We start from the raw sequence: 26,549 nt of genomic DNA, 5'->3' as shown, positions 1-26,549 counted from the left end.
TCATCTAGAATAAGTCTCATTGTTATTTCACTTTTTTCTATAATACTCACCCTAACTATACCGTGGTTTCAAATTTAGGGCCTATAAATTAAGACTCCATAGTAATACTGAACATTAGAGACAGGAGCTTTTTACTGGTGATTTAAAAACAGTTGTTCAATTGTCTGAACCACTTAAGTGCATAATATGTCTCAACTGTTTACAAAGAGCTGAAACAACTGGAGAAACCTACATAAGAGCACTGTTTAAGATATAGGATATTACTAAAGGATTTGACAATGAGCCAAAGAAAATTTACACAGACTGGTCTGTTTCATACTCAGAAAATTACAATGATTTACCTTACCATCTAAATAATACATACTTTAAAAGAATTCAAATTTTCCTCTGGGAATCTTCACTATTACTGTATTACATGTGGCTCCAGTCTCAGGACATGAATGAATGAATAAGTGAATGAAAGAATGAATGAGTGAATGACAGTGTTTTAGTGCTCATATAAATGTATAAATCTCTCTAGAAAACTAGAGATTTAGTGGGGGTTTTTTTTAAATGTAGAAGTTAGATCTGAAATGTTTTAAACTTCCAAATAAGCAAACAGCAAAAGTTCAAAGCTGAGCCTTACTTTAATGACTACAACTCTGACAAGCAGAATTCCGTCAAAGCTTTCAGGGTGTAGGAAACAGTGACAAACTTCACCACTTTCCAAGGGCATAACTTTTCACTTATGTCCACAATCCCTGGATCCTTACAAACATGCACATTGTGGGATGCTCCTTTCTGATCCTACACAGCAAACGATCAGCTTCTTCCCTCCTCAGATTGGTTCGCACAGAGGGAGAAACATCCCAGGCCCAGCTGAAATTCTGACTAATGTGTGGGCCCACGGGGAAATACTAGGTCAGGGGAAAGGACAAAGTAGATCGGCCAGTCTGCAACATATTGATAATTCCTGTGTTGAAGAAAAAAGCAGCTACCACTGCACTGTAAGGGCCAGGGCTCATGTTCTATTAAAAAAACAAAACCAAAAGATGGCTAAGATGCAAACCTCAGTTCATTCTCAAGGCTAGGGAGAAAAGAATATACATACCGCATCTGTGATGTCTATTTCATACACCCTTTGGAAAGTCCTACGCTCAAAGAAAACAAGTTTGCCGCTGCCACATCCCCTTTGAACAGATGTACCAGTGACGATGAGTTTATCATCTGGACTGAAACAGCAGTCAGTCCTACAAACAAAAAGAGTTTATGAGTATAATCTTATGACCCACACAACAGTGCAGCAATAATAAGTGAATTAAATAAAATATAAACATCACTATAATAACAGCTAACTCCTACATAGGGCTTATGAGTCAAGGGCTTATACTAATTTGTTTAATCGTCACAATAATCTTATGAGGTAGATAGTATCCCCATTTTACTGATGAGAAAACTGAAGCAGAGTGGTTAAATAAACCTTGACCAGGATCAAATAAGTGGTGCAGCTGGGATTTTAACTTAGGCAGCCTGACTCCAGAGTCTGTGCTTTTAAGTTCTACACTATAATATTTTTTAATGTAAAGAAAGTGTGGGAAAAACTCCATATAGACACTGAGAGAGTCTACAGACATACATAACTAATATCTAAGTAGTAATTATTTTGGCTATTTTTTGAACCATTTTTACTACTACCACCACTACTATCATCCCCAAATAATTTGAGTTATGTCAAGTCAGGCACCATAAAATGAGGAACAGTTGTATTGCTGAAACCTAAATGATGGCTATGATTCAACAACTCTTATTATTAGAGTTCTGGCCACCTGACTGTGAATAATCTAAGACATGACCCAAAGAAGTTATGTATTTAGCATTACTTGTAGCAGGAATAATAGCTCAAAAAATTCTCAGCTATAAATTCATGTTTGTCTGTCTGTTTTAACAGATAAGCGCCATGTTAGAGTTAGTTGTTCTATTATTAAGCATCTTCTTTCGCTTGATGCTTCCATTACCTGCACACTCTGCCTGTTGGTCATTATTTAACACAAATGTGAAATTTCATTTCTACCAAAATAAAAAAGTTTGTCTAGGCAGTAACTATGGGACTTAGATGTCAAATCTTAGCTGCCTTGGAAAAATCTTTAAAAGTTTCAATTTGCCAACTTAGTAAAATGGACATAATAGTGTTGAGCTACCCAGAGCAAGACAGTCAGAACAACCAAAGGATGCTGAATTATTGACTGGAATTATAAGAAAAAAATGAGAAAATGAGCTGTACTATAAATGCTCAGTAACCATTAAAAACTTCTTTGATAATATGAGAGTTCAAATTTTAAAAGATCACAAATACACAGGCCTACCCTATCATTTATACAATATTAAAAGAACAGGGCTGCCCGGTGGCGCACTGGAGAGTGCGCCGCTTGGGAGTGTGGTGGCGCTCCTGCCGAGGGTTCAGATCCCATGTGGAGACCGGTTCCCGCTCATTGGCTGAGCGCAGTGCGGGCGCAACACCGAGGGTTGCGATCCCGTTACCGGTCAGTAAAAAAGACAAAAAGGAAAAAAAAAAAAAAAAGAACAACTAAATTCCTTAAAATGTTTTTACTACCCCAAGACCTGTGCATGCACACAATATATACATGCACAAACACATAAACACGTGGACATACATCATCTTAACCTCAAAAAAAGTTTCTATGATCTGAAGAATGTGCAAAATGAAAAGAAAAAGAAAATGCATCTTTCAAAAGACAGATTTAAATCACCTGTCTTTTTTTAAAGATCTAAAAAACATATGATATAAATTAACATTGACATGAAGAAATTTATTTTCCATTCTCCTATGCTAATCAAATATTAAAAATATGCTACTTACATTGGGAACATTGTGGGAAGACCCGAGGCTGAAAAAAGTGGCTTATTAAATTGTCTGATGTCCCATAATTTTAATGTATCATCACCTGATAGAGGAATGAGAAGAAGAAAAGTGAACTGTGCAAAATGAACTCATTACAAGTTTGCTAAACTTAGTGTATAATTATAAGGAAGGAAGGGAGAGAGAGAAGGAGGGAAAGAAAAAGAGAAAAAGAGGAAAAAAGGGGGAAAGGGAGGGAGGAAGGAACGGCAGAAGGAAGGAAAAGGTAAGCAAGGAAAAGAGAAAGCCAGATGCAGATAAGCATGTTTTACTTTTTAACTGTTCAGGGAGCTTGAAAGCAGTAGTTGCAACAACAGGAGAATGCTATATGATAATGAAATGGCCTTCTACAAATTACTTTCCAGATTGATGTAGCATCCGTAGGCCAAAAGGAACCCTTGAGAATCTACTCTAAAGCATGATTTTAGAGCAGATGGTAGTTCCCTTGTGGTATATTTGAGTATAACCTGTCTTCTTGAGAAGATCTTAATTTAACAACCATCAGGACTGAAAACAGTTCAATTCACAACAGATTTTTTTCCCCACTAGTGTGTGTAATGACATCCATTAACATTAATGAGGGTGAAACATGCAATTCCCCCCCCCCCAGTGTAATTCTACCTGTGGCCCATCATTCTTCATCTGCTGGCAAGTACATCTTTTCCAAGCCATTTAAAGAATAATGAATATTCTTTTAAGAATTACTTTTTAAATTTCTATAGGGCTACTAACTAATTCCTGACCAGAACAAAAGCCAAATTCATATAAGTAATGTTTTTGCTGTTCTTGCTCCCCGGTGCCCACAGTTGAGAACTGCCTAAACCCCTGGGGTCCAATAAGGAATCAGAATCAGGTGCAAGTGAGGTGAGTGGAGAGTTCAATAAAAATCCCCCTCTCTCCCCAGAGACCGTTTCTCTGAAACGTAACTTTTGGCAGGTGCACTAATCCATAACTGGCTGGACTCAGGACCTGCTTGTACTGAGAGAACTTCGTAAGACTCACCTTTGGAATGTTCCCCTATTACTTTTACTCTTAAAGTAAAAAGGTGATATTTCCTTACAATCCTCAAACAATAAGAACACAATTAATCTGCATTAATTTCAGCTAACCCAGAAGGTTCTGGAGCTAGCAGGAGCACTTTATAACACCCTGGGCACTCTTTGCTGAACAGACTTCCATCTGCCATATTCTATATATCCCAGGAAGGAAAATGATAGAGTATATATAAATGTTAAGTTGACCAACTAAGTTATCCAATAGCTATTATAGGATGGAAGGGGAAAGTAAGAATTATCACCAAAGTGGCTTTGACTGAAAGAAAGTTAGTCCTATACTCCTAAGACAGTAATTATCAACTGGGTGAGGGGTCGCTTGTTTTAGGATCCTCCAGGAAGATTTTTTTCCCCTCTTCTCTCCCAATTCCACCTCAGACATTGGGTATACTACTCTAAAGATGCAAGAGTGAATATGAGAATTTCTAAGTGGAGCATTTATCAATCGAAAAACCTTTCCAGGGGATTCAGATACACTCCTGGGATAAGAACCACTGTTTTTAAGTAAAGAATATATATAGTTTCAATTAGGAATCATCTCTGAACTCAAGTAGCAGGTCAGAACTGATGAACCAAAATACATATTTTACACATACCCACATTTGCCATGTACACCATAAATAGAAAATTACATGTACGTGTGCTTTAATTTTATTTTAATTATGCAAGTGATAGTAGTTTGCATACAATAGATAAGGCTTCCTTAGAGGTAAGAGAATCTGAATGAGCTCCCAAGAGTAAAAGGACATGGGCTAGTTAAAATGACTGTGCCAAGTCACTTCATCTCTCCTCACTTCTACTACTCTGTACACCAGGTCATACATTATTTTAGCAAAGGGGCCCTGTCTATGATGCCCACAGATTATACCCAGCATTTAGCATAATGCTAGATCACAGTAGGTGCTCAATATACAGTAGTTGAGTGAGAGAATAAATAACTAAATATAGCCCTATCATATTCATCTGCCTAACTTGTAGCTTTTTCTTTGGTCTACAGAATAAAGACTAAATCCTTTATGTGATATTTAAGGCGCTCTGTAACATGGCTCTAACGCCTACTTACCTTGCTATTTTTCTTCCCTCCCCACAAATGAGTCTACAGGAAGATCCTCAGCCATGTCCCACACCTTCCCATAATGCTTAGCTCATAAGCTGTCCTCACGATTCTCCATCCCCTCCTATCCACACACAGCCTACCCATGTAAGAAAGATTTAGCAAAAAATTAGAAGCAACCTATATCCAACCATGAGTATGGAAAAATAAAAACATAACACCTAGGTATATAACTTTTTAAAAACTGAATTGAGTTAGTGTTTGGACTGAAAAAAGGAATTCAGTGGTCAACAAATAGAAGACTTTGGAATGAAGACCAGATGCAGAATTATAAAATGGTATAGAAAGACTGTAAATGATCATCCACAAAATTCCTAAGGTACAGGCAAAGGTTATCTGTAGAGGCTTCAAACTCTTATGGAATTTGAAGCTAAAATAAAAACTTAGGCAAAAAAAAGTAAATATTTTCTAAATTTTACTTGATAACATTTAATACAATGTTGCCAAGTTGGAAATGCATTTTAATGAAAAAACCAGACTGGCAAAGGTACACATTAACAAAAGCATAGCCAGCTTTACTAGGTGCTAGGATATTACTGTGACACTTTTTAGAGTTACATATTATCATTCTATATATAGAAACACATCAAAAAGAAAGTTTTAAACCTACCTCCACGAGAGGCCAGGACATTACCATCATAGGAAAATGTCACACAAGAAGTGTCTGTGCCTGGGTCATGAGCCTGTTTATAGTGGAATTTAGGATGAACCTGTTTGCAAAGATAAGCAAAATGTTAATATCTCATCTGAATTCAGATGAGAACTTTTTTGGCAAGAACATTTCATTTTATCTTGCAGAAAATGATATACACCTATAAGTAAAGTACTAATTTCACCTGATTATAGTTTGCTTCCCTTCCAAAAAAAAAAAAAGTCTTTTAAAAAGCCTTTTTAATAAAGAAGAGATAAGGTAAGTCCTAGCAGAAGACATTTTTCAAACTGCCTTAGCAAGCTCTGAGCAACACAAGATTACGATCACATTTAGTTCTTCGTATTATGTTTATAGTTATTGGAACCATTTCTATATTCATCTGAAATAGCAAATATAAATAAAAATTACAAATGAACATATTATTTATTTACTAAAAAACATTTGTTGTATTCCTAGTATATGCCAGACACTGTGCACACAGTTGTAGGTCTTGAACTATCTTTAATGTACCTGTTGTATGATAATAAAAATGATAATACTAGCAGTTAACCTTTACACAATGCTTATTATATCACAGGCACTATATCCTTTACTACCTTGCCCTATTTAGTCTTCACAACCACTCTATAAGTTTGGATCTACTATTATCACCCCCATTTTACCATTTAGGAAACTGAAGCACGGAGACTTAAGTACCTTGTCCAAAGCCACACACAGTTTGTAAGTGGTAGAGCTGGGAGTTGAAACACAAAAAGCCTACTCTTAAACACGGCCCTAGAATCCTTTTCTTACTGATCTATCTTAATAGTCTTTTTACTTCTAATGCCTCTTCTGCATAGTTAATGACTTATAAAAGTAACTCTACTACACTAATCTTGCCACTCAGTTATGATTCAGCAACCAGCACAGCCAAAGTACTAGGAAGTCAATTATTCCAAAAAGTATGGCCTACATGGACAAAGATATCTGGTCCATTAAAATCCTTGTCCCTCGCATGGCTGTCATTAATAGCATATCCTCTAATGATAGCTAATTGTGTGTATGTGTGTGTTTATGGGCACCTGTGTATGTATATGCACACATTCCATGCTGGTTAACTGTACAAAGTTCTGAGCCATACCAATTTTCCTAGGGTAATTCCATAGCAAAAGACAGGGGCATTTCTAGTGGGTCTTTTCTGGAAGCCACAGGTATGGGAAGCAAGTGACTCCATCTTCATTGGTCTTACACCCTAAGATTGAGTGATAAAACAGAGCTCATGTACTTTACCCTCCCAACAATATCCCTGACACCTAGTCACTGGACTCACACCTAAAAGCTTCCAGTAAGGGCCAACCTGTGGCTCACTTGGGAGAGTGTGGTGCTGACAACACCAAGTCAAGGGTTAAGATCCCTTTACCGGTCATCTTTTTTTTAAAAAAAAAAAAAGAGCTTCCAGTAATGAGGAGCTCACAAAAGCAGGCTAAGTCATTTTTAAAAAATAGTTTATATATATTAAGTAAAAACTGGCCTTTCTCAGTTCTTCCTCTGGGTGACAGGCTTAGAAATGTCTATTAGTTATCATGCTTCTAACTTCCATGGAATACAAAGGATTCACTGAGACCTGGAAGATAAAGTGAAAATTGCCAGATGAAGAAATAAGAAGCAGAGGCAAGATAGAATATTCTTGTCAGAGGGTACTGCATTGTGGTTGGCAGAATTCTGACCTTCATGACCTCTGCCCCTACCTGGTGTCATGCCCTTGAATAACTTATATGGTCAAAGAGATGTGGCAAGTGTAATTAAGGTAACTAATCAGGTGGACCTTAAAATAGGGAAATTTTCTTGGATTTCAGATGGGGCCAAAGTAGTCACATGAGCCCTCAAATGCAGAGCTTTCTCCTGCCAGAGGGCCAAAGAGAAAGCCATAGGGATGTGACAGAAGAGGAAGTTGGAGAGATTGAAGGCACAAGAAATGTTTGACATGGCACTGTTGGCTTTAAGATGAAAGGGGCCATGTGTCAAGGAAATGGGGACGTGAATCCTATGAGCTTGAAAGAGAACCCTGAGCTCCATATGAGAGCCACAGCCCAAGAAAATACTTTCATTTTAGCCTAGTGAGACCCTAAGAAGAGAATCCAGCCACAGCATGCCAGACTTCTTACCTGCAGAAATTGTGAGAAAATAAATTGGTGTTGTTTTAAGCCACTAAATTTGTGGTAATTTGTTGTGCAGCAATAGAAAACTAACACATGCATATTAAAAGGCCTTAAAAGATCTTGTTGCATCCAAAAAACTAAAAGAAGTTAACTATGACTAGGGAGAAAGGAAAGGTGGGGAAATGATATGATTGGGGTCCAGATCATCAAGGGCCTCATAGGCCATGTTAAGGAACTTAGCTTTTGCCCTGAAGGCAAAAGGGCAAGGGAACTGCTAAAGGAATTTAAGCAGAGGAATAGCATGACTACATTTGCTTATTTTTAAAAGATCATTCTGGACACGTGGATATTAGACTAGGAACATTCTGTTCCTCAAACAAAACTCTGCTTCCAACCTCAGTAAGGAAAATTTGCCACTTGGTTATATCCCCATCAAGTCACCAACTATTAAAGTCTAAATGAAACTTTTCAAAGATCCTATAAACAGTGGTAACAGTTTACTAAAAAGTCCTGTACTTACATTTCGCCTCTTGGTGAATTTAACTTCATTTTTCGCTTGTTTGTTTTAAATGTTTTGTTTGTTTTTAATACTAATAAATACACATAATATCTAAATAGAAGAACGACCTATCATTTCATCGATAATAAAAAAGTGTGGTACAGGAAAAAAAGCAGTGAACGGGGACCAGGAAGTAAGAAATCTAGACTTAGTTCAGGCCAAAAATTAGCAGTGTGGCCTGGAACAGATGACTTCTCTGGTTCATAATTCTATTCTGTGTAAAATAAATGGATTGAACTAAATGATTTCCAGGGCTACTTACAGCTCTATGACTCTTAAAGACAAAAAAAAAAAAGACAAAACTGATAAATACATAATATTTTATAATTCAAACAACTGATCAATATATGCCTTTATTATTAATAGGACAAAATAGACTTTGAATGCCAATATTCAAAAATATAAATACACACATACATATAGATGGGTACATATACATCTACCAGTAAGCAACGTGAGATAAAGAACCTAAAAAGGCATAGTGTGAGCCCAGGAGCAAGCAGGTACCTCCATTTAATAGTCTAATTCTAATATTTGTTGCTCCAGAGAGAAAAAGAGATGGGATTGGATTGTAAGCCTGCTACTCCCTAAATTGGTCTTGCTTCTCCTGTGCTTTTTACTGCCCTGAGAGGGATTTCAGGGTTTAAAGACATATAGCTATCCAGTGCTCATATAAAGAAAAAGTGATCTGTCTCAAAACTTAAGAAAAAATTCTGCTGGATCTAATAAGTGATAGTGTAAATACAATACAATGAACTAGATGAAAATATAGGATTTTGATTACAGGTGATTTGACCTTAATATAGTAAGAAGAGACTTAACTGCTACATATCTGCTATACTTTCATGTCTCCTCATTCAGGTACTACTTTAAAGGGACATTATATTTCAGTTGGGCTGTTTTGAAACTTTTACAATTCATTATTTATAATGCAGAAAGAGTGAATACATGCCACCATACAAGCCCTACCCTGTCTGTCTTTCTGAGCTCCCCATATTTTCTGTTGCTGTATGGATTTACAACTTAGTGCAATACCCTTTTAAAGTAAAAAATAGCTGGATATTAATAATTAAGATTTCAAGGGAGAGGAAAAGATGCACTCAAAATAATCTAATTCATTTCCTTTTTTGAAGGACCTAATACAGAAAAAAGGTAAAATGTCTTCACTTCACATGGACAGTTCACAGACTTTATGTCAAAAAGTGCTCTTCAATTATTAAGTTCGTCTTAACCAGAAAGAAAAGTGTATCTCAACAAAGTAAAGTACGTAGACAGAGGTTATCTAAAACTTGCATAAAACAGCAACACTTGGATAGTCCGTGATGAAAAGAACTCTCAAACTTTGAAAAAAAAAACAAAGTCTAACTGAAAAACACTTCCGGCATAAAGTGGGGAATACAAATCTGTAATTGTCCTTTAATTGCTTTTATAATCATCCTAAGCAAAGAACATTGTTCTTCCGGGAAGTTGAGATTATTAATTCCTTTATATATGTTTCTTATTAAAAGTGCCTTACGCTATGATTTGGACAGTATCAAGTTTCAAATATTCACAGCGATGGAAAATACAAGCACAAAAGCCTAGAGTTTTAAAAGGCCCTGTCTGAAATCATACAGTACAAACTACCAATTAGTAAAAACTGTCCCTATACCCCTTTTCTCAGCAAGGTGGTTATGAAGCCTCTGGCAGTGCAAAATTCATTACATCACAAGGCACATCAGTCTGTTTCTGGGTGGCTTTCCCAGGCAACACCTTTCTTAAACTGGGTCCAAGACTGCCTTCTGCTAACATCTACTCATGGGTTACCGTCCAGCCTTCTGTGGCTATGCTGACTAAATCTAGTTTTTCTTCTCTGACAGTCTGCCAAATTCTCAAAAAAAAAAAAAAAAAAAAAATGTAATCTTCCACACAATCTTAAATATACCACTTTCTGAAATCCTCAGTAATCCAAACATTTTATGGTGGAACCAGTGGTCAGTGAGTTTACATCCAGAGGCTACCTAGATTCAATGTCTGTCCATTGCTCTAGTATGTGTCTATCAATGCAGGAGATAGATGGCCCTCAAAACGATCAAAACACCTTTCATAATAAATAGAAACAGTGGAATAAATTATTTTAAATGAAAGAATTTAGGTGAATTACTAGGTTGAAGATAGAAGAAAAAAAAAGTTAACAGAAAGAATACTGGTCCTACAGCCAGGCCAAATTGGCCTCAAATTTTAGCTTACTGTGTTTAAGTTTGACCCTGGCCACACAGCTTAATCCTATTTCTCAGTTTAATAGTCTTTAAAATAACATGCCCTACATCTTCCCACTCCTGCTCTTCTCCCTAACTCACAAAAAGACTGAGCTACATTTAACCTGCCATCTCCCTGCCTTGTGTCAACACCACAAGTTTATTAAGTCTATAGTGAATACCTCCTCTCAGAAAAAGGTGTTGAAACACAACTGTGCTGCTAAAACACAAATTCCAAGTACAAGATGAAGTAAATGTCAGGCTACCTAACAAACAGGGTGTACTAACAGTTGATTATCTCCTCAAATCTATTCCTAGGACCCCTCAATAGATGGAAATTTTCTTTCTCACTGGGAATCTATTTTCAAGCTTAGTGATAAGCAAACAATTCTAATTAATTCTATATTTTCAAACACATGTTAGGATTACTTACTATACCAGGATTAAAAATATGCCAGGGGCTGGCCAGTTAGCTTATTCAGAGTGAGGTGTTGATTAACACCAAGGTCAAGGGTTTGGATCTCCATGCTGGCCAGCTGCCCTGCTCCCCTTCCCCCCACCAAAGCAGGATATTTTAATATGCCAAGATTAAAAAATAGAATTTGGATCTAGACTGAATATAATTTCCTCCTGTTTCTCTGATTTTTGGAGACCTGTGGTAATGGGGATAATGTACGTAAAAGTATAGGAACTGTCATATAAAGGTGCTTTGCAAATCCCTATTAATTCAACTAATATTTACATGCTAAATATTATCCCAGGTACTGGGGGCTGTAACAGTGAACAAAAAAAGACCCCATTCCCATGAAGGTTTCATTTTAGTGAAGGAAAATGGAAAATAAAAACATTTCTAACTGATTCCATGATATCTAAATTAATCTATATTTTGGGGGGAGTGGGGAGAAATATTTATTTTTATTGCAACATAACTGATTATATATATCTGTGGGATACAGCATTGAATACCCGTGTGCAATATGTGATGCTCAAATCAGGATAATTACCATATTTATCATTACACAATGAATATCTGATGGAGTTTGGATGTGTTGTCCCCTCCAAAACTCATATGGAAATTTGATCTCCAATGTGGCAGTGTCGGAAACTGATTGAGTCATGGGGGTGGATCCCTCATGGATGGATTAATGCTTTCCCTGGGGGAAGACAGGTAGTGAGTGAGTTCTCGCTCTATTAGTTCCTGGGAGAGCTCCTTGCTTAAAAAGACCCTGGCACCCTCTCTCTCTCTCTTGCTTCCTCTCACCATGTGATCTGCTTGCACCTGCTGGCTGCCTGCCACTTTCCGCCATGAGTAGAAGCGGCCTGAGGCCCGTGCCAAGATGCAGCTGTCCCAGAATTGTAAGTCAAATAAAGCTCTGTTCTTTATAAATTACCCAGTCTCAGGTAATTCTGTGATAGCAACACAAAATGGACTAATACAATGTCCATACAATATAATATTATAGTCTACAGTAATCATTTTTTGTGGCCTTTTATTAATATCTTGCTAACCCTCTCCCTCCCCCTTTCCCACATCCGGTGGATTCAGTTCCGTCTATAAAAGTATGAATGATAAATATACCGTATAAGGTGTAATGATAAAGAGCACAAACTGTGGGGCCAGACTGCCAAGTTTAAATCCTGGCTCCACAACTTACCATCGCTATGAGCTAGTTAATCTCCCAAAGCCTATTTCTTTATCTATTAAATAAGAATGATAACAGTACCCACTCCATAAGCTGTTGGGAGGATTCAGTGAGTTAATACAAGTGTAGTACTCCCCTCTACAATATAATTTTGCTGTTCTTTTCATCAAGATGTGGCATCTATTTCTCTATACTTTGCATCTGGGTATGAACATGTGACTTGCTATGTCTTACAGGACAACTAGCTGTGAATATGTGCCTCTCAGTTCTCCCTTCATGAAAAATATAACTGACTTATGCTCTCACTGCTTCTGCCACTAGTCCATGCTTTCCAAGGCCTACTCCTAGTTATGCCTAAGAGTAGGAGATTAAAGGACTCCTATTTAGCCTGACTGAAACTTTCTCAGCATTGCGTAGTCCAAGACTCTTTCTGCACAACTCTCCTTTGCTTTTATTTTCTTTTAAAGTAAGAGTTATTGAAATATAATTCACATACCGTGTAATTTTCTCACTTAAAGTGTGCAGTCCAATGTTTTTCAGTATATTCAGATACTTGTGCAACCACCACCACAATCAACTGGACAACATTTCCACCACCCCCAAAAGAAACACCAGACGTTAGCCATTGTTCCCCATTTCCCCCTAACCCCTTAGCCCTAAGCAACCACTTATTTAGTTTCTGTCTCCATAGATTTGCCTATCCAGACTACTTCATATAAATAAAGTCATACAATATGCTATCTTTTGCAACTAGCTTTAGCATAATGTTTCTGAGGTTCACCCATGATGTAGTATGTATTAGTACTTCGCTTCTTTTAATTGCCAAATTATATTCCACTGTATGGATGTACCACATTTTATTTATCCATTCATCAGCTGACGGACACTGAACACTCTATTCCTTCCCCTCTCCTTCACAGAGGTGTGACCCGCATCATGGTCTAACTCTCCCCAGCCTTCTCTGGCTCCCTCCCTTAGGCTCCCTTAGAGTGGCTTCTCCAATAAATCTCTTATATGTTTGACCCTGTCTTGGTGTTTGCTTCTCAGAGGACCCAGACTAACACAAGGGATGCCTGGAGTGGTCCCACAACACAGGTGGAAAGATGAGAATCTGGGACTGCCTCACTCATTCCCTGGTAGGCAAGAGGATGCTGTCTTATGAAGACTGTGGGGTGCACACAGACCCTAGCACTTGGGAGTATTCCAACTGCTATAAGTTTCACTGGAGGTGACCTGAGTGGAAGAAATGTCCTCGTGAGTACAATGTTTTAAGCATTTAAAAGCTATGGAAGGAAGACTGCCTATAAAGACAACAGTGTTGGCTGGTTACTGCTGAGTTGTATTGTATCCCCACAGAGGGATAATGAGAAACTGAGAGCCACTAACAGTTAAAGACTAAGTGGGACAACCAGAGGACAACTTTAGTAGCTTTCAATGAGGCCATCATTTCCTGCAGTGGAAGAGCTGACACAGATGAACAACAAATAGATGATCTGGCTGTTAGATTTATAGAACTCCAGAGACATTTAAATGCTCAACTAAGGCAGGTATTCTAAGGCTAGGGATCTAGTTGGAAAAAATCTGAGACCCTGAAACATAAGAATAGAGTACACTTGGATGGATGTCCCATAAGATGCTGGATCTTCAGACAGCCACCACCACCACCCCCAACACCTTGGAACCCTTACAGCTTAAAGACATGGCTGCTCTTGCCTAGTAAGAGCTAGAACTTCCTCTGTTCTGGAAGATGCTACAAATGCCCCTCCCCTGCAAGGCAACAGGCACCTCTTCTTAGGACCTATCCCGACTTCCTTTCCTGGCTGCAATAACTAGGGTTAAATCCCAGTATTAGTCAGCTGGAGAACTGCTGGGCCTGAAAAGGGAGGAAAGAGATTATACATCAAAAGATATGCAAGAGGGCCGGCCCTGTGGCTCACTCAGGTGAGTGTGGTGCTGTTAGCGCTGAGGCCACGGGTTCAGATCCTATATAGGGATGGCCGGTGTGTTCACTGGCTGAGCATGGTGCGGACAACACCTTGCTGAGGGTTGCGATCCCCTTATCGGTCAAAAAAAAAAAAAGAGAGAGAGATGCAAGAATTAGCTAGCAGCTACTGGCAGGAGCTATGAAATAACTTGAATCTGAATTTTGAGGATGCCTGATCAAGAGGACTGGGATATAATACTAGACAAGCAAGATTCATTGATTTGGGGACATATTTTTGGACACAGGATTTAACACCCTGGCAAGGATCCCAGAGGATGGGGCAAACATGCTGCTAGGATGTTATTAGAAGCCTGGAAAAGTGATGGCCAATGTTGAGTAAAGTAAAACTACCCCAGTTGCCCTGGCAGATGATTGAGAAAAGAATAAGAAGGTTGGGGGAAGTGGGCATGCCAGAATGGATATATTTTGTCAAGCCAGAAAACACAGAATATTATTTTTCATGGGAGGGACCAAAGGAAATACCATTCACCAAGGCCATCAGGAATTCACAGGTGAGAGGGAGCCAGCATCACCAAGAAGTTCAGTGGCAGCTCTCCTCTACAGTCCAGGGCCAGTCACAGAGCTGGGTCCTTAATATCCATGGGGATCATGGGACCTGAAGTAATAAAAGCCAATTTGCAGTGTTTAATTACTAGAAGCAAGAGGCTGCAATTCCTGTAATGACTGGCAAGGTCAGAGAGGCAGCCGAGCAGTTTGCACAGGGAGCTACAGATGTGGTAGATAGATCATGGCATCCCTAGGGACAGAATAAATAAACATCCAACAAGGATACTGCTTAATATCTACTATCAAAAAGGGAGATGAAGGGAAGAGCAGGAGGCTGAGGGTGGTGACCCCAATAAAAAGTCATGCTCACTTGCTCTTTTCCCATGTCTGATCCAATTTTCAGATCAAGAACATTGTAAAGGCATGTACATTGGGATTGCACTCTTGCTGCTTTTGGAACCCAGCCACCACATGAAAAAGGATGGGCTAGCTTCCTGGATGATCAGAGACGTGCTCAGTCATCTCTGTAGCACCAGCTGACATTCAGGCAACAGCCAGACATGAGAATGAGCCCATACTAGACCATCCAGCCCCATCAGAACTACTAATTAACTGATGATGCAAAAGAGAACCCAGTAGAAATCAGCCAAACCAGTCCAGACCAAAAGTACTGTCCAAAACTGCTCCAATGACTCATGGGATAATGAAAAATAATAAATACTTCATGTCTTAAGCCACTAAATTTTAAGGTAGTTTGCTATGTAGCACAAGTTAACTTATGCAACATATAAAGGATGTAAATAGTGCCTGGCACATGATAAACATTATACACATTTGTCATTATTATAAATCAGATGATACTATGAGAGCATTATTATCAACTTTTTAAGAAGGTTGATTCTTCTCCTGTAACATTCTACCAAATAATATCCATTATGGACTAGTCCTGTGACTATAATTCAAATTTATTCAACATTACCGTGCCTTGTGCTTTATATAATCACTACGCTCTTCTCTTGACTTTTTTGCACCTGCCTGTGAGAGTAAAAACTCTCTCTAGCAATGTTTATTAATCCCCATTGTCCCCACGAGGTAGCATTCTGTTTCCAGCAAGGTGCAGCCATTTCTTCTATATATCCTCTGACACCAAGTAAGACAATTATTCCAGCAGATAATACAAAAGTGAGAGAACAGAATGTTTGGAAATACTCATTCTTGGAGGACATGGAAGGGAAGGATTGTGTTTAAGTTGCTTTTCTTTACAGTACTAGATAAAAGCTCTTTCCCCACACTTCTGATGCTTTCTTTCAAATAGGTCAGCCTCAGATTATTTCTTTCTCAGGTACATGATATGAACTCCATGAACTCCAATGATAGCCTCAAAGTACAATATAACATGTTATATTACCATATATCACGGTGCTTACAAGAGAAAAATATTTAAAAAAGAGAGCAAATGAAACTCTGAACTTTTGCACGTGTTCCAAGGAAACAATATGTTTCATAACAAGTTGACAGTTTTCCAAGTTTCTAACTTTTTTAAAAAAGATAATTATGTTCTAAGCCAAGATGTTTCTCCCTTCCCTCATTTCCCACTCTTCCTTCCTCCTTTCTTTTCTTCTTTTCTTTAACTAAATAACTTAAAGACAAAAGACAGTGAGACCTGACAAAGGTTTCTGAAAAGTCCATTTATCATCATATGTAAAAGTGAAATAATAAATTTTTTAGAATCCATTTACAATGTCAACCACATTTATTGAGGACTAATTATACACAAAACACTGAGACAGATAAACGAAGAGAAGATATGGGATTTTCTTGAAATTATTTGCAAGTTGGGTAAGGAAGAAAACATATATAACCTCACATTCTTTCATAAAACATTTACTGCATCAACTATAAGCCAGGCACAGTGTCAGGTTTGGAGGGAACCAAAATGACTAAGAATTGGCCTATGCCACTAATGGGGGAGCTCACAAGTGACAGAGAAAGAGAGTGTTGCTGAACTTTCCAGCAGGGCTTTCCACTCTTAGTCCAGGTTCACTGTTTCAACCACTGGGATTTCAGAAAACAGCTATGACTTAGCATTTATTTTTTTCATCTGTGTTGTTTGGCAAACAGATAGCCCAGCCTTCATTTGTAACTGGACTGTGTTGTAATTACATGCCTGTTTGGTCATCTCAAATCAGGTGACTGCAGTGTGTGACTACCTAGGGCTCTATCTGATGACCAGCTGGAAGCTGCAGCTGCAGGGGAAAGCTCAGCCACTGAGATGTGTGAGTCACAGTCAGAATATGACGCCACTGCTCTGGAATCTTCTGGCTCCCCATGTGCTTGCAACTTGAAATTCAAGGTGTTTACTTTAGTCTATAAAACAAACCCCTTATGGCTAGGGCACAAGTTACCTTCACATTAATCTCTCTTCTTATAAACCCTAGCTGAGATCAGTTGGTATACCAGTTAGGCGCTCTAGATTTATGTTTCAGAAATCTGGTTGCAAAAAGTTTTAAAGCCCTACAGAAATCCCATGCTTCTGGAATTTCAAGAAGGACTTTGGGATTCCAATTTATAATCTTGAGGTATCATACAGAATCATTTTAAAATGGGGATATTATCAGACTAAACCATTTAGATATCTGGTATATTTTGCTGTTCTGATTTTAAACAAAATATAATTTTTACTGGAAAAAAATTAGGTATCTAATACAGAATTTCATATATTCTTTCTGTAGGTCTTCAAATAAGGATATCACCTAAATCAACAAGACGAATGACTTAAGAAGAAAGTCCCTGCAAAGAGACAGCCCAAAAGCAGGGTTTCCCAGAGAATGTTTTGTGTAACATCATCAAATCAGGGAGCTATATAGCCAATTAAGCCTGGGAAACTAGAGTTTATTTGCATACCATGGCCTTGTCTTGAACATTCACAATACACATCAGTCTTTTAAGAGTATTTTAAGTAGTAGTTCTAGAATAAATCAACCTAACACTTCCAAAGCTTATTTGACTACAGAATCACCTTTTCAAATAGTACATACTAGTATGGATTGAACTAACATTCTACGGACCTTAATTGGGAAAACATGTATTTACAGCAAGGGTTGGCAAACTTTTTCTGGAAAGGGCCTGATATTAAATATTTTAGACTTTGAGGACCATATAGACTCTGTCACAACTATTCACTTCTACTGTTGTAGCATGAAAGCAGGTATAGACAATACATTAACAAATGGATATGGCTGTGTGTTCCAATAAAACTTTATTTACAAAAAGAAGTGGCAGACTTGATTTAGCCCTCAGTTCACTTCTGATCTAGAGAGAACAAAAACCTTAGGAAAAGGCCCCATATTTGTAAAATCATTATTAGGTAAATTAAAGGTTTCCTTGTGATTCAATAACAATTTTAACTTATAACACTAATGGTGTTAGTAATAATAATAATAATGAGATGATAATAAAAACAATGACAGCTTCATTTACTGAAAATGTTGCTAGTCAGTGCAATAAGCCATACATTTCCTAATTTCATCCTTAAAACAAGCCTCCTGCAGCATTTGTAATTATTATCTCATTTTATAAGCAAGAAAACTGAGGCTGAACAAGGTAACTTACCCAAAGACATATGACTAGAAATTGTCAGAGCTAAAATTCAAACCCTGATTCTAACTCCAGAATCTTGTACTCTTCACCAAAACACCCCTTAATAATAATGTTTCTTCTTTGAGGTGAGTACAGTAGATTGTTATAGTAATGGCCCTCAAAAAATCACATCTCCTTGTAACCTCAGGGAAGGCAGGGCAAGAAGAGGGATGGATAACGTTAAATATTTTTTCTCCTTCAAATTGCATAATACATTTTTTACATTATTTAAAACATCTCAAAAAATTCTACTACAAATTCAATATAAGGCAGAGGGCTAGCAGTCCTTTATCCATACAGGGGCAGTAAAAATCATAAGCCAGTCATGAGTTACCTCCCTCTAGTCCCACTGAATGGGAGCCAATATATAATAATAACAGCGAACATTTATTGGGCACTTACTATGGGCTAGATACTGTCCTAAATGCACAGTATCTATTAACCCTTTGAATCTTCTCAACAGCCCTATGAGATAAATACTGTCATTATCCTCACTTTCCAGGGAGGGTATATGGTGCAGAAAGGTAAGGTTAGTTGTCCTAGGTCATGTGGCCAGTAAGCGGCACAGCCAGGATTTGAACCCAGGCGGTCTGGCTCCAGGTCCTGCACTCTTAACCACCACTATACATGGTACAACTCAATGGCTCTTCTGACTTCAGGCTCCCTCCGCTCTGAGCCCCATTTGCAACTAAAGTGGGCCTGGACTCTGTTCGTGCAGCACCCTTGATCTTCCTATACTAAGCCAGTCTTGTCACCATTCACTGATTGGAATTTGAAGGTGAAAAGCAGGGAAGTGCAACGAAAAATAAGTGGGTGATCGCAGCACCAGTTTCTGGAAACCGATAAAACTATCAGCCCTGGCTACACCCAATTCCAGGCCACAAGCTAAATTCAGTCCATAAGCATAGGAAGATTAGCCTTTATTCAAAAAGATCACACCAAGAGTCCTTGTAGTAAATTTAAAACTTGGTAAATAACAGTTACAAACTGTCAGTAAGGAAATTCCACTCACCACTGTGGATTTCCTTAGCTGCCCTTCATATGATGTTACCTTTTCTCCCCTATCTTCAACTCTTAAGTTTGAGGTGATGGGGGGTGGGGTCTTAGGTTGTCTATATCACATAAGAAATGCAAATGTGGACACAAAAGCAGTTCCCAATTCAGCTGTTTAATTGAAGAGGGACTTGAAAGCCACCATGCCAACACCGGAAGCGCAGCGACACGGAATGACCCGCCTAGACGGGAGGGAAAGCCCGGCAGTCCCCGCTTTGAAGTCCAGCTGCCTGAGATTCACTGACAGCCGACCTTCAAAGAGAGCCGATGCTTCCTTCCCTCAGCCTGGCCGCCAAGCTTCCCGGGCAGCTGGGCCGACTTAGCCACTCTCTGCCCAGCTGTCTGTGAACTCTGGCAACCAGTTCAAGTGAGGGATAGAGAGGTTGTGGGGAAGGGGGGTGAGGAGGGGCGGGGGAAGGGTGGCAGGCCCGGGCCCAGTGGCGCCAGGGAAAAGAGAATGCTGGGTTTCCTTGGAGCCAACCTTATCAAAGTCAGTCAAACGACCAAGCTTCCAAGGGGAACACAACTCAACTATACTCCAAAGCAACTTTCTAGTGACCAGAGAGATTTCAAACATACTCTCCTTCAAAAGCTGAGTGAATCTCAAATGTACTCTTCTAAAGATGGCCTAGTTGCTGCAGAAAACAGACCAATTTCTATATAGGGATGTAAAGAACAAAGCCAAGGTCAAGCATCAAAACGTATAGTCCTTTACCCATTTTGATTTTCTAGCAGCATGAGTTTATGCTTCTTAGAGACTTTGGGGGGGTTGTTTGCTGACTTTGTTGTGGCAATCCTTCTGTTCCCCTGGCAGCCAATAGCTGAAACAACTTATCTGCTTCTGCGCCTGTGTAGCAGATGCTTGGAGAAGACTGGCTCATTTAACATAAACATTACCAATGTGCTGTTAAGTTTATCCTATTGAACCATATGCTTGGGGTAGAGAATAGTGAGCGTTATGAGCTGCAGGTGCAAAAGGGACGTAGAACAGTACTGTTAGCGACACCAAATTTTCAAAAGAAATCTAACCAAGAACAAGATTTCACATTTGGTAAAGCGGGTGACTATTAAAGTGACCAGAATATAAGTGAATGGAAAGGAAGACCTGAAGGGTTACGAGCAGAAGAATAAATCATCAGATTTGCATTTTAGATGGAGTTCTCTGGCAGGTATATGGAGATAAAGGAGAAAGAGACTGGAAGCCAGGATAAAGATGATCACAAGTTTCATGAAATCTTTTCTCTAGGTTAGTAAAATTTGATTAGAAAAAGGAATGCATGGATGAGCTTGTACTGTACGCTATTGACAATATGAGCAAATGACATAAATATTCAGATAGACTATCTTATTAAGTCACCAGCTACAAACTCATCTTCTCTGCTCTTTAGATCTCCTTGAAACTATATGACATAGCAGCCAGCATTAAGTTCAATGATATTAAATATATACAATCCAAAACTTACTATCTGTATTTAAAAGTATAATACTGAGTCTACAGAATAAGCACCAACTAATATTTGCTGAAATTCACTCATTCTATTAACATTTGTGGAGTCCTTGCTATATGCAAGGCACTATGCTACAAGGTGTGGCAGATTAGTAAAATGGCTCCTTACTCGCATGGAGTTCTGTCTAGAAAGGGAAGTAAAAATGAAAACAAATGTCTGCAATAAGTAATGACAGTATCCACAAACTATATGGTACAAATGTCTGCAATAAGTAACGACAGTATCCACAAACTATATAGTAAAATCACCAAAAAAAAAAGAGAGAGAGAGAGAAAAAGATCAATTTAAGGTGTAGTCAGTGACTTTGTTAAAGGCAGTTTCAGTTTATTTGTGAAGTAGATACAGCAAATATAGTCTACTTGGGTGGAAACCTGGCAATGAAAGAAGGAAGGGTTGGAGAAGCCTTTTGTTAAGTAAAGTAAATAAAATGCAGAAACTTGAGCATATTTTCTAGGAGCCAATGGGGATGAAAAGGATAAAAATACAGGAAAGGGAATAACTGATAGAATTAGGTCTCAGAGGAAGCAGGAAGGACGTGATCAAGCGCACAGGTGGAAGGATTAGAGCTAGGAGAAAGACCTCTTCCTCGGAGACTGAAGGGAAGGAGGCTGAGAAACCAAAGCAGTAAGAACACAGAGATACATTTACACATATAAGGTGCAAAGTCTAACACAAGTTTAGCCTACTGTCCTTATTTTTCCATGCAAAGGAGAGGAGATAATAGAGCAAGGAGTTAGGAGTTACAAGGTGGACCACAGAAGAGCTGGGAAAGTCTGAAAACACCTGATGAGATGAATGACAGACCTAAGTAGACAAGGGAAAAAGAAAAAATTGCCAAGGTGAGGAGGGCCCAGAAGAAAACATACGCGCATCATAAATCTGGAATGGCACCAACCTGCAAAACTGTGGGTTTTCTCGTTGGACTTACAGCCAGAGTGAGGAAGCAAAGAAACCATATTATTGGGGTTGCAGGATAAAAAATGAAAAATAAAGCACAGTTTAAAATCTTGGGAAAATGTACACTGCAAAAATCAAATGATATTTTACTTCTACATGGACTATGTCCTAGAGTCAACTGGTTCAAATTTGCATTTTTGCCCCAGAAATCCAAGCTGCGTTGAGTGTAATGCAACTCTAACTTGGTGGCTCTGTTACAAAACTAAAACCATTTTCCCTTTTCTAAGTGTACACTTTGTTAGAGAAAATGTCCTCATAATAACTAAAAATTAAAATACCAATATTTTGTTTATTCTGAGCAGCACATTAACTTATTTCAAAAAAGGAGGAGTTCCAATTTCACTCACTTAAGAAATCAATTTGAAGTAAATTGATTTACTGGTTACCTTCTAGGTCTCTGGCACTGTGCCATGCTTATGGGAAGAGATGCAAAACACAATCCTTGCCTTCAAGAAGATTACACTCTAACTCACATTTGAAGTGTTTTAACAACTTTTTTTCCTTGTTAAAAACTTCTTACATTTGATAATGATCCTAGTAATGTCACCCTTTCAACTAAAACCACAAAAACAGTGATCTAGTAACTTTCAGAGGAAACCTAAAAATAAAATTGTATTTTATATTTTAATGTGAAGAAGAGAAAAAAATGGAAGAAATGAACAGGAATTTATAACAATCTACAAGCATTCAAGAAGTTAAGGGATTTCCAGCTTCTCCAGATAAGCAAAATGATGTAATACCACTTATTTCCACATTGCAACAATAGAATAATGGAGGAGAAAGAGGCTGCCTTAAGGCAACATGACAAAAGAAAGTGTCTTAACTTGAAGTAAGAAAGACATAACTCACTTATTAGTAAGAAATCATTAAATATAAGCACAGAAATGCACTGAAACCATTTTAATTAAGGCAGGCCAGGCTATTTCCTCCTTTGGGCAGACAAATATGTTTTGGAGATGGACACGAATCAATCTTTATTAGAGCTCCAAAGTCGAGATCTAAAAAAATCTCTTCCAAGTATTTAGTATTTACTTTATCCTGGAAAACATTTACTTGTCTGTAAAACTGTAAAACCTCCACAAGCACAGAATATTCTCTTAAACTCTCCTGTTCACCTGAGTTTTAATGGAAAAATAATGAAGCTTTGCTATTTGCTAATAAGTCATGTTCTGAAAGGCTACTCAAAAGTGCATTTGCTCCTAATACCCTTCACACCATTCGTTGGTGGTAGGCACAGGTGATGAGCCCTGGCCCAGGGCCATGGGCCAGATACTACTTTGACATATGACAAACTATGTACCATTGACAGAAGGGCAGGGAATCCTCCTACCCCTTGTCCCTTCACAGAGAAAAGGGAAGGACAGAACATTTGCTCTTACCCAAAATCCCCTACAGACACAAGGCAGAGTTTGGCTGCCATGAAGGCAAGAGGCAGGAAACTCACCTGTGTTCTAGACCCACACTGTCCAACATGGTAGTCATTTGCCATAGGCAGCCACTGAGATCAAGAAAAATGGCTACTGTGATTAATGGCTACTGTGATTTTAATTAACTTACATTTAAGGTTACAAATATTGGAGAACACATATCTAAATGCTCCAATTAAAAAGCAAAGATTGGTATATGGGATAAAAAAGCAAGACTCAACTATACATATCTACAAGAAACCCACTTCAGGTTGGTTTAAAAGTAAAAGAATGCATGGTCTGGGATCCCCATATTGGCCAGCTGCCAAAAAAGAAAAAAAAGTAAAAGAATGGGAAAAGATACACCAGGCAAATACAAGTCAAAAGAAACCTGGAGTAGCTGTATTACTATCAAAGTAGCTATTCTAAAGAACAAAAAAATATTACCAGGAATCGAGGTATACTACACAATGAAAAAGGGGTCAACCGAGCAAGATGACAAATTCTAAATATGTACGCACCCTATTAAAGAGGCTTAAGGCAGAGTAGTATTCTGCGGTGTATATATACCACATTTTTCTTACCCACTAGTCCATCAACGGACATTTAGGTTGATTCCATATCTTGGCTATTGTAAACAGAGCTGCAGTAAACATGGGAGTGCAGGTTTCCTTCGACATGATGATTTCCACTCCTTTGGGTATACACCCAGAAGTGGGATTGGTGGATTGTATGGTAGATCTATCTGTAGCTGTTTGAGAAAACTCCATAATGTTTTCCATAGTGCTTGTACTAATTTACAGTCCCACCAACAGTGTAGGAGCATTCCCTTCTCTCCACATCCTCGTCAGCACTTGGTATTCTCCATCTTTTTGATTATAGCCGGTCTAACTGGGGTGAGGTGATATCTCAATGTGGCTTTAATTTGCATTTCCCTGATGATTAGTGATGTTGAACATTTTTTCATATACCTGTTGGCCATTTGTATGTCTTCGTTTGAAAAATGTCTATTTAGCTCCTTTGCCCATGTACACCATGGAATACTACTTGGCCATAAAAAAGAATGAAATTCTGCCATTTGCAACACCATGAATGACCTTGGAGAAACTTACGTTGAGTGAAATAATTAAAGCACAGAGGGAAAGATACTGCATGTCCTCACTCATAAGTGGGAGCTAACAGAGAAAGAAGGAAGGAAAGAAAGAAGACCACAGTGGTGCACTGGACTTGCAGAGGGAGAGAACATACCTAGGGATACAAAGTGGGGTGGAGGAAAGGGGGAGGGGGAGGGGAGTCAGGGATAAATTGGGTGGGGGACATAGAGTATAATTGCAATTTGTGGTAATGGGCATGCTGTCAGTATTGATCTAGCCATCACATCTAGGGCATAAGTGGTGACAGCTTTGTACCCCATGAATATTCACAACCAATTTTTTTAAAAAGAGCCTTAAAATACAGAAAGAACAAAAAAAAGAACTAAAAGGAAAAACAGACATATCCACAATTATAGTTGAGATTTCAACATTCTTCTCAGTAACAGTCAAAATAAGTAGACACAAAACTAGTCAAGACATAGGTGACACGATCAACACTATTGACCAACTTGATCTAACTGACATTTATTGGACACTCAATCCCCAAACCAAATACACATTCTTTTCAAATATAAACGGAACATTTACTGAGATAGACTATATTCTGGACCAAAAAATAAATCACTATATATTTGAATGTTTTAAAATCATATAAAGTATATTCTCAAACCACAATAGAATTAAAATAGAAATCAATTAACAGAAAAATAATAGAAAACCAAAACATTTGGAAATTATACCACACACTTGTATATATTCCATAGCTCAAAAAGAAATCATAAGAGGACATTAGAAAACATTTTGAATTTAAAAATGTAAACACAAAATATCAGCCTATTGGGAATTGTAAATGACTGACTGTGTCCTCCCCCCACCCCCCCAATTTCATGCACTGAAGCTCTAACAACTCAATGTTTTTGTATTTGGAGGTAGGGCCTTTAGGAGGTAATTACATTTAGATGAGTTCGTGATGGTGGGCCCCTATGATGGGGATTAGTGTCCTTAAAAGAAGAGGAAAGGACACCCTAAAGATGTCCCTCTTCCCATCTCCCACTCAGTGCATCCTCTCTCTCAGTCATGTGAGGACACGATGAGGAGGCCTTCTGCAAGCCAGGGAAGAGAGCCCTCACCAGGAACCAAATCTGCTGACATCTTGATCTTCGACTTCCAAGAAGTCCAAGAAATAAATATCTATTGAGAAATAAATATCTATTGTTTAAGCCACCCAGTCTGCGGTATTTTGTTATGATAGCCTGAGCTAAGACACAAATAAAGCAGTGTTTCAAATGGAATTTATTTACTTATTTACTTATTTTGAAATTTGTGGCAGCAATATAAGCTACTTGCTGTGTCCTTGAGTAACATCAGAAAAATAAGCTGAGAAGTTAAAAAAACAGTAAATACAGTAAAAAAGAAAAAGTAGGATGAATATAGTTGAAGAACAAATTTGTGACTTGGAATATCAATTTGCATACCTTTCAAAGAAGGCAAAGAAAATAACAGAGGTAGAAAAATAAAAAGAAAAAGTAGGATGAATATAGTTGAAGAACAAATTTGTGACTTGGAATATCAATTTGAATACCTTTCAAAGAAGGCAAAGAAAATAACAGAGGTAGAAAAATTTTTTTTAAGATAATTTATTATACATGTATGTGGGGTACAAAGTTGGCATTCAATAGTTGTGCACAACATGTGATGGTCAGTTCAGGACAGTTCACTTATTCACCCTTTCAATACGTAATCATTCTTTGAGTCCATACTAATTTCTTGTTAGCCCTCCTCGCTTCCCCCCCCCCCTTTTCCATCTCTAGTAACCACAGTTCTTTTCTCTCCTTCTAAAAGTTCAACATATTATTGTGATTACTGTTTCTTTCTTTTTCTCTCTCTGTCCCTATTGTTTATTTATTTATGGATTCAGCTCCCATTTGAGTGAAGACATGTGGTATTTCTCTTTCTGCACCTGGGTTGTTTCACTTAGCATAATTTTCTCCAGGTTCATCCATGTTGCTGCTAAAGGCAGAATTTCATTCTTCGTTATGGCTGAGTAGTATTCCATTGTGTGTATATACCACATTTTTCTTACCCAGTCATCCACTGATGGACATTTAGG

General features: G+C 38.2%; 1 protein-coding gene across 1 annotated transcript in view; it reads right to left on the bottom strand.

Annotated features, from left to right (window-relative positions):
- Positions 1–26,549, bottom strand: part of LOC103596167 (WD repeat-containing protein 70) — a gene marked incomplete at its 5' end in the record, with an annotated part of 258,626 nt that overhangs the window by 43,334 nt on the left and 188,743 nt on the right. The window contains 3 exons of the mRNA XM_008579746.1: positions 1,091–1,229; positions 2,858–2,942; positions 5,673–5,772. Of these exons, the coding sequence (XP_008577968.1) occupies positions 1,091–1,229; positions 2,858–2,942; positions 5,673–5,772 (324 nt within the window). The remainder of the gene's footprint in view (positions 1–1,090; positions 1,230–2,857; positions 2,943–5,672; positions 5,773–26,549) is intronic.

Source organism: Galeopterus variegatus, unplaced genomic scaffold (assembly GCF_000696425.1).
Source record: "Galeopterus variegatus unplaced genomic scaffold, G_variegatus-3.0.2 Scaffold81, whole genome shotgun sequence".
NCBI lineage: Eukaryota > Metazoa > Chordata > Mammalia > Dermoptera > Cynocephalidae > Galeopterus > Galeopterus variegatus.
This window is presented reverse-complemented; position numbering and strand designations above follow the sequence as displayed.